At 38.0% G+C, this 9,775-nt stretch overlaps 1 protein-coding gene across 1 annotated transcript; it reads right to left on the bottom strand.

The window, feature by feature from the left end:
* Positions 1-586: 586 nt before the first annotated feature.
* Positions 587-1,564, bottom strand: LOC105827133 (olfactory receptor 1361-like). The gene has a single exon (XM_012665155.1). It carries the CDS (start codon positions 1,562-1,564, stop codon positions 587-589), a length of 978 nt encoding a protein of 325 aa, XP_012520609.1.
* Positions 1,565-9,775: the final 8,211 nt, after the last annotated feature.

Genomic DNA, 9,775 nt, shown 5'->3' with positions numbered 1-9,775 from the left:
TTAGAACTGGGGTATGTATGGGGGTCCTTAGACTAACATAGTCCAATCGCTTTACAAATTCGGAAACCAAGGCGCAGAGTGCTTAAGCAGTTATGTAGCTGTCACACAATTCATTGATGTGAGGGTTGCACTGGAACCCAGGACTTAAGTTAAAGCCCCTTCTTATTGTTCTATAGAACATCACCTGTTCAAGTGTAAAATATCAGAATATTTTCTTTTTATTTCATTCTATCATATGTAATGAATCCTATATTCTTGGGCTAGAAAAATCTTCCATAGTTCCTTTAGAACTTGAGCCAAACAAAAATTTAGACTTCTATTTTCACTTTATATGTATACAAGTCCCCCACTTGTGGACTTCTCTTTGGCATCCAACAAAAATAAGCACAAACTATTTTGAGAGCGGGTAGTGAACTACTCAGAACCTGGACACTTCACAAACATGATTACAGGTTACTAGTATCACTGGCTTCCTCCCTGTCCTCAGATGTCAACCCGTATTTCAACATGTAAACATGACAGCAAAGAAGTCTTAGGTTCAGGGAAGCTACAGTGGTTGGGCTCTCAGAAGACCAATTTTCAACTCTCAGCTCTGAGTCTTAGAGTTAGGACCCTGAGGTCCTAAAAGAGTGTTAGGGTGTTTTTTCATGAGTAGTTTTCCCAGAGCCCCCTTCATATCCTTGTTTCTCAGGCTGTAGATGAAGGGGTTTATCATGGGAGTCACCACTGTGTACATTACTGAGAAGACTCTGTCCTTCCCATCTGAGTGGAATGCTGGAGGACATAAATAGACACCAATAGCTGTGCTGTAGAATAGAGAGACCACAGAGAGGTGGGAGGTGCAGCTGGAGAAGGCCCTTTGCTTACCCTGTGGGGAGTCAATTCTCAGGATGGTCAATACAATGTAAAAGTAAGATGTAAGGATGCAGACAAAGGGCACAATCAGCAGTGTTCCTGCCACAAGGGTGAGCACCAGGTCATTGGCATAAGTACTGGAGCAAGCCAGCTTCAGCAGTGGGATCAGGTCACAGAAGAAGTGGGGGATGATATTGGGACCACAGAAGGAAAGCCTGGTCACTAGAAGGGTATGTACTAGGGCATGGAAGGTAGTGATCACCCACGACCCAGCCACTAGCAGGACACAGCGTTGGGAGTTCATGGTCACAGCGTAATGGAGGGGTTGGCTGATGGCCACATAGCGGTCAACCGCCATGACAGCCAGGAGAAAGTTGTCCAGATCTGCAAATAGGCCAAAGAAGTAGAGTTGTGTCAGACACCCGCCATAAGAAATCAGTTTAGTTCCTGATCTAATATTATCTAGCATCTTGGGAATTATTGTAGAGATAAAAGCAATATCAGAAAAGGACAGGTTGGCCAGGAAGAGGTACATGGGAGTATGGAGGTGCAGGTCAGAGCCAATGGCCAGGATGATGAGCAGGTTCCCCACCACGGTGACCAGGTACATGCTCAGGAAGAGCCCAAATAGGAGAGGCTGCTGCTCCAGGTGCTCAGAGAAGCCCATGAGAAGAAATTCAAAGATGCTGGTCTGGTTGCTTCTGTACATATCTGGAATTCTGTGTGAAATAAATTTTATTAGAATATAAATAACAGAAAAGTAAAATAATACTGCATTGAAAGTACTTTGAATCCCTGGTTTAAAAAATTCTTTGTTTTAAACAATTCTATTTTGGTAAAATTTGACTTTATAATTTGCACATTAAAAAAATTTGTATCAGACCATTTGTCCAGTTATAGATTGGTGTCAGCTCTTGATCAGATATCTAAGACTCCTTCCAATGATTTCAGCTTTCCCCATGATGCATGTCAGCCACCATATAAAAGTGTGCCCTGAAGTGTCCATATACTAGCAGTATACACTAATATTTTCACTTCATAATAATATAATTAAGTAAATAATACATTAAGTAAAAAGGTAAAACACCAGAACAGTTTGTATATTTATAATTCCATTTTAGTAAAATTAAAACATAGAAATGTTTCTATGTAAGAACACTGTCTGAAAGAACATATGCCAAAGGTGTTTGTTTACTTCTGAAGAGTGAGTTGGGGTTGAAGGGTGATAGGTGTCAACTGCTGTATCACTCAAATTTTTACCAGCACGTGTTATTTTTGTAATTAAAAGATTACTTTTAACCATGATGGAACACAGTTAAACAGAAGCCAATAAGGAGGTTTTGAGAGGCCCAGAGTTCTTACAAGTTAGCCAGGGTATAATCTCTGAAATAGGAGAACAAAAATCAAATGGCTTTGACCCTGTGCAAATAATAAAAATAAATAAGTTTTAGAGCAAGAATTTTTCATCATAGTCTACTCTGGCATAATGTTCCCAGCTTTCCCTAAGAAAAGCTATAGGACATACATAAAATTCTGCTCCAATTCCCCCCGCGTGCCTGGGAATTACACGTGCTTTCCCTCTGCCAACCGTGATGCTCCTCTCTTACAGACGCTTCTCCACCCAGCTTGGCTCCTCTCCTACTGGCCCTTTCGATTTAAAAACCTAAGTTTTAGACTGTCTGTTCCTGCTCCTAAACCCTTCTTTACCCTAAAATGGCCTTATTATATTTATTTATTTATTAGATTTATATGTTTTCTAAATAGAAGGCATCAAATTCTTAGTTTGCCCCCAAAGCTATGCCTTAGTTTGTCCCTAGCGCTGCTCAGAGAAGAGATTATCCTGATTTGTGATTTGCATATTTTTTTCCCATAGCAGCCACAGTGAGGATATACCAGGCTCTCACAGCTAGATAAGACTGGGCATTAAGTTTATCCAATCCCCAGCCCTTGCTCTGACTCTACGAAACAAGTCAGAGTAATAACAAGAGCTAGCACGGGCTGAGCTCTAGCTGTTGCCGGGCACTGGATTCCCTTAAGCGATAAGGCTGCACACTGCACCATGACTATCTTTAAAGATGTAGAAACTGGGATTGGCGACATAACTTGCTGAAGCCCACGCAACTAGGTATTGAAGTGCAATTTGTCTAAGTTAAAGCCTAAGTTCTTAACCACTCTTCTGTGCTGCCTTTCAACATTCACCAAATCACTTTCTGACTCCAGTTCAGCCTCAAGCATATTTTCCACAAGAAGAGGATGCACCATCAGGGAATTTAAATGTCCATTCAATTTGGCAGTTCCAGTTCTCATATAGCAAATGAGGATGTGGATATTTTTGGCTTATGCCTCAATATTTTGTGAATGTGATTGATGTGAGTCAGTCTGCTTTGGTCCAATGCAATGTCTGGACAAGGTCCAGTTCTATACTTGTAAAGCTAATGGGCTAGAACCATGATTTCTACTCTGAGGTGGAGCTATCCTGAAAGCCCCAGGCTCCTTCCTTTCTGGTATCTCTATCTTCTCTTCCCCTAATTTCAAACAAGTCCAAATTCAGAAGCTAAGCAGATAGCAGGATGTACAGTGATATGTTTTGTTACATTCATTCAGTTATATCACTTTTATAGTAAGAATTAGAAATAAGTGAACATTTATTCCAGTTTGCACTTTTTCTTGCTCAAAGAATACACGCTTCCAGGAATTTCATTATTTAATAAAAACATGTAGCCCCATTGCATTGATTCCAAATGAAAACTTCATAAAATGAATTAATATTCTCAGCATTCTTCTGATATTCTGGGCAAGTAAACTAATAAAACTTTATACAATTGACTTTTGAGAAAAGACATGTCCTTTGGTTCCAATTTTATTGTTATGACAGATGCTGTAACACCCTGGCTGATGAGTCTAAGCCAACCTGAGAGCATTTCTTATACTCCCCCTCAAAATCTGATCTCCACTGTATCTATACACTTAAAAACATTGCATTGAACTCAATTATTTTTTTCTGAGGAGAATATTCAGCTTGAGCAATGTAAAGACAAAAAATCTTTGGTTTGCTTAAAGAAAAACCTAATTAGCTTTCTGTATCAAGCCTAATAATATGGGTTTGAATAATTCATTTAACTTCTCTGCACCTCAGTTTCCCTCTATGGGAAGAGGGATAACTGAATCTGTGTCACATGCTGTTGTGATGCTCCTCACTGCCATCTGGAAATTGTTCAAGCTATTTCTTACCCTGGCATAAACAGCCCTTCATGATTCTGTCTCCAACTATCTACCCATGACATTTTCCCCTTGTTCCAGGCCATCCCACATTCTCACCCAGGAAGCCACTCACAGTCCCCAAACAACTCATGTTCCTGACTCTGTGATATGCTACTGCCATTCCACCTTCCTGGATGTATCTTCCTCCTCCCCACCAGGTAAGAGCTCAGGTGTCAATTTCTGAGCATATGTTATATTCTCCGGTTGGAGTTCATTGTTTCATGCTCAGTGCTCCATGTTCCTTTATATGAGTCTCTGGTAGAACACTTGACATATTGCCTTGTAACTGGGGACTCATTCCCATTAGACTATGTGTTCCTGAGTGCCAGGGACTCATTTTTATTCATCTTGTTTATTTTTGATATGGTCTTGCTAATCATCTATTGAATAAAATAGTAGATAGAATGGTCAGTAAAATAAATTTTAAGCTATGATAAAACCATATGGTGTAATTAGTTGCTAGCATTGCCTTTTACTTCTAGAGAGAATTAATAAAACAGATGACCCTTAATGAAGATCTTAGGTTGCCTAGCATAGGTTCTAGTATACAGAAAATATTCAAAATTGTGAAAATGAAAAAAAGTATTGCTGGATGTTGAATTAGTAAGTCCAATCAATTGCATGTTTATACAAATACTGAATGCATGATTTGTTTATATTTTACATTTGAACTAAATATTGTTTTTGTTTTGTTTCGTTTTGTTTTTTTTGAGACAGAGTCTCACTGTGTTGCCCGGGCTAGAGTGCCGTGGCGTCAGCCTAGCTCACAGCAACCTCAAACTCCTGGGCTCAAGCAATCCTCCTGCCTCAGCCTCCCGAGTAGCTGGGACTACAGGCATGCACCACCATGCCCGGCTAATTTTTTCTATATATTTTTAGTTGTCTGATTAATTTCTATTTTTAGTAGAGACGGGGTCTTGCTCTTGCTCAGGCTGGTCTCGAACTCCTGAGCTCAAACAATCCGCCCGCCTCGGCCTCCCAGAGTGCTAGGATTACAGGCGTGAGCCACCGTGCCCGGCCTGAACTAAATATTGTTTTAATTAGAAAATAATCCTGGGAAAATTAGTGCTTGGGGTTCAGATTTAATATGAACATATCTGGTTGTAGGTCTGAATCTGCTCCTTTATGATCCTTCCCAATTTGATAATGTTCCCCAAATCTCTTGCTTTTCCACATTCAAAAACTTAGCCAACTTGACCTGACACACTCCATCTATCTGTCAAGCCTCCCTCAGGGGTATATGGCAATTTCGAGAAACTGGATTCAGGGACTAGGGGTTCAGACCACAAATAAAATAGTCCTCTGGATCAAAGCTACCTTCCTAGCCACTCTACCCTTTAGGGATTTAAAAAATGTTAAGCCACCTAATAAAACTCCCTTATTTTATGAATGAGAAAACAGAATCTTAAAGGGCTGCTGATATCTGTCCAAGATCAACACTACAAGTAATATCAAAAACAGAATTCCTGAAACTATTTCTGATGGACCATTCTGCTTCTCTTGATTGACCAGCATATGAGAAGTGCGACCAATGACTTACTGTCAATCCTGAGTTGGGACAAGAAGAGTTCCTCATTTGTTCATGTTTAGGTAAGGGTTTGACTCTTCTGCTCTAGGTTCTCACTTGTTAAGAGTGGAGAAGCCGTATTTGAGGGCCAGATGAAAAGACAGCATCTTCCTCTGTTTAAGGCAGAAGGGACTCCTGGGACATGGAACCCTCATCTGCTCCAAGGAAGGAGAAATGAGAGCAGGTCACCCCAGATCCTGAGTCAGCCAGACTGATCAGACACCCAGGAAAAGAGAAGATAGCTGCACATCGTGTCTGGCACCATCCCCAGAGGTCCCTGCCAGAAGTTTTGTAGAGAGATGTGGGAACACCAGTCTCTAAAGTATTCATTGTAAGAAAAATCTGTATCATTGCCAATCCCAGTCCTCAAATTCTAAATGAACTGCTCTGTGACTTTCTGAAGTTCACTTATCCTCTTTAGACTTTGGTTTCTTCAGGTAAATAATTCAGAAAACAAAATATCTTGCAATAGAATTCTTACAGCTAATATTTTGCCACCCTAGAGTGTATGAAGTAGTATCTCATTGTAGTTTTAATTTGCATTTTCCCATTGACTAATGACATTGAGCAACTTTTCATCCACTTATTGGTCATTTACATGTATCTTCTTTTTATGAAGTTATATGCCTATTTTTATTGGGTTGATTGTCTTCTAATAATGATTAGTAGGAATTTTTAATTCATATATTCTGTATATGAATCTTTCATCAGCTATATGTATTGTGAATACTTTCTCCCAGTCTGTGGCTCAATTCTTTGTTTTTCTAATATTGCCTTCTGATGGACAGAAGATTTTAATTTAGATGAAGTCCAATTACACATTATTTCTTTTATGGTGATTTCAGGAAACTTTTTATTGTTTATGAAATATATTTAACTCAAGAATTTGAAGATATTAACTAACAATTTTTCTAGGAGCTTTAAAGCCTTATCTTTTATGTTTAGATTTTATGTTAGGAAAAAAATCTTTTTTTCAATTAACCAGATAAGTGTGGGGCTATGATTGGACTCTATTTAATCTTTCATTGGTCTGGTGTCTATTTTCATGCAAATACCACACTGTCTTGCATACTGCAACTTTATAGTAAATTTAAAATCACTTACTATCCTTTTAATGTATTTATTATCTTTGGTCATGTCCTCTTTGTCAGATTACAACAAAAATTATGATTTTTGTTTTCTTCTTTTTCTTTGATTAATCTTGGAGTTTGTTAATTTTAGTAATATTTTCAAAAGATCAAATTTTGGTTTGGTTGATTTTTCTCTATTGTATGCCTGCTTGTATTTCATTGCTTTTCACATTTGTCCATATTATTTTCTTTCTTTTGCTTTTTCTTCTTACCTACTTAATGTGGGAGTAGACATCATTGATTTTTAACCCCCTTTTCCTATTGTATGCACTTAGAGCTAGAAATTTCTTTTGAACACTCTATTAGTTGCATCTCACAAATTTTGATATATTGTATTTTTATTAGCATCAGTTTTAATATTTTCTAATTTTCCTTGATACTTGGTTCTGATATTTTTTGTTTGATTCATGGGCTATTTAGAAATGCATGGCCTTATTTCTAAATAATTGGTGATTTTCTGATTATTATTTTCATTATTATTTTCTTGTTTAACTCCATTGTTTTCAAAAATTATACTTGATATTGAGATAGGGAACTGGTAGGCCCTGTTCAATAAGGGGTCATAAGATTCGAATATCGGTCTCTGATAAAACAGAAGGTGGTGGAGAAACTGGCCAAAACCAGCTGGAACCAAGATGGCAACGAAAACAACCTCAGGTTACCCTCACTGCTCATTATACACTAGTCATAATACATTAGTATATGCGGAAAAAAAAAAAAACCTCCCACCAGCACCGTGACAGTTTACAAATGCCATGGCAACTCTTGGAAGTTACTCTGCATGGTTTAAAAAGGGGAGGGAGGACCCTCTCAGTTCTAGGTCTCCCCACCCTTTTCACAAAAATCTTATGAATAATCCTCCCTCCGCTAAACATAAAATTAAATTAAAAATATAAAATAAAAAGGATAAAAGAAACTCACAAAGGGCCACTCTATGTTGCTCTGAGAGATGACCTCTGTTCAGCCTAGGGAGTAGCCTTCCTTCTGTTTCTTAGTTGCTTCAACAAACTCGCTTTTGCTTTACTCTGTCAGCTTGCTCTTGAATTCTTTCCTACGCAAAGCCAAGAACCCACTTGGCTTTCAGGCCAGACCCCAGTTTTGGGGTCCACTTTACTGAAGCTTTTGTATGACCCTGCATATAGTCATTCTTACTATATTAATATATTTCATGAGCAAAACTGAAAGCATATCCTTCAATGTTGAGGAGGATTGTAGCAAGCGGCTCTCAGGCCAAGTCTATCTGGGGTACATTGTTAAATTCAAATTTGTATGTTCTGTAGTCATTGGCTATCATCTCAAAGTGCTGGGTTGGCATTATTCTGTTAGGAGTTGTACTTGTGCAGATATTTATAAGTAACAGGTACAAAGTTTAAAAAGGAAAATACATAGTATTTTTTTAGCCACATTTGAACAACATGGGAGGACTGGAGCCAAGTGACTCTCAGGCCAAGTCTATCTGGGGTCCATTGTTAAATTCAAATTTGTCTGTTCCGTAGGTATTGGCTGTCACCTCAAAGTGCTGGGCCAGCATTATTCTGTTAGGAGTTGTATTTGTGCAGAAATTTACAAGTAATGGGTACAAAATTTAAAACAGAAAATACAGAATAAAATTAATAGTGATATGTTTGTGTAATCGTTTTGCGCTATGAACCTAAGCTTAAAGGCAACCAACTGAATGAAACAAATGACCATAGGGAATTATGGGTGAGACCTCTTGTACCCATGTACCTTGTTTTCTTATTTTGTGTGTGTGGTTCCAACTTTCCAGAGGAATTTTTCCAGGCACAGCATGTAGTATAAGCAATAATGGACCTTTCTTAATTTAACCAATAGACAATATGGAACAATTTTATCTAGTATCCCATGATTGGGTTGAATTAAAGCAGAGAGTAAGCAGCAGTTGTGTTAGGGATATTGCCAAAGTTATTCACTGGGTGGACCAAAGGATCTCTTAGGTCAGATTCTGTCAAGTTACTAATGCAAGCTACTGATTATGAAATTTCAGTAACACTATTATTCTGTCAAGTAAAAAAACGTAGGCATTAAGAGTGGGTGAGAGTCTCATTATGACATGCAGTCTTGTTCCAGCATCTTGGGAAGAGCTGTCTACAGTGTGAAAACATCAACTCGTTGTCCTGGTTTGCAGTTTGAATGTCTCTGGTCATGGCTTATGGAGGTTTGATGAACATTCTGTGTGGCCCATACTTCAGGCATGAAAATTCTTCCTTAAAATTTATCTGGTTTCAGCTTACAGGCCTTCAGGAATACAGAAGCTCCCATTTTTAGTAATTCTATGGAAGAAAGTTGGATTGGAAAAATTTTAAAAAATTCAACATTTAGTCTAGTCTATAGATTAATAAAAAAAACTTGAAAACAATGCACAGGGCTATGATCTAATGAGAGGTGTACTGTAGCTTTTATTTAGAACATAACTTCTGCTCTATACATTGATCACATAGGAATCTCAGATTTATAAAGGTCTTGAGGCCAGGAAGCCAAATTAAGGCAGGCTTTAGATTTTTACTTACAGTCTTATGGTTCCCAGGCCTGCCAGAAAGTGACAATGTTTACTCACTCACTGTTAGGCTGGAAACCCTTGAAACCAGACACTTTTACACACATTCTCAAATATGACACTTCAGTCAAAGCTTTTGTAATATAATCAATGTTTCCAATTGTATTGTGCTATAAAGAGAGGGCAGATTTTTATTGGGCTTATACAAATAACCGTATTGCCAGACTCCTCAATACTCATGAATGGTTTCTGAATTTTGGAAGAATTGAGTAGGGAGAAAAAGCAAATGCAAATTTTTTTTGTCTACTTATTATCCAAGTTACCAAGAGAAATGTTAAAATCTCTAGTCATGTATTTTTTTGTATTCTTGTAGTTGTCAAATTTTGCTTCATGTGTTTTGAAGTTCAGTTATTAGGTTCATACACATTTAGGATTGTTTTTGCTTTT

The sequence above is a fragment of the Propithecus coquereli genome, unplaced genomic scaffold (genome assembly GCF_000956105.1).
Source record: "Propithecus coquereli isolate 6110/MARCELLA unplaced genomic scaffold, Pcoq_1.0 Scaffold975, whole genome shotgun sequence".
In the NCBI taxonomy this organism is placed as follows: domain Eukaryota; kingdom Metazoa; phylum Chordata; class Mammalia; order Primates; family Indriidae; genus Propithecus; species Propithecus coquereli.
This window is presented reverse-complemented; position numbering and strand designations above follow the sequence as displayed.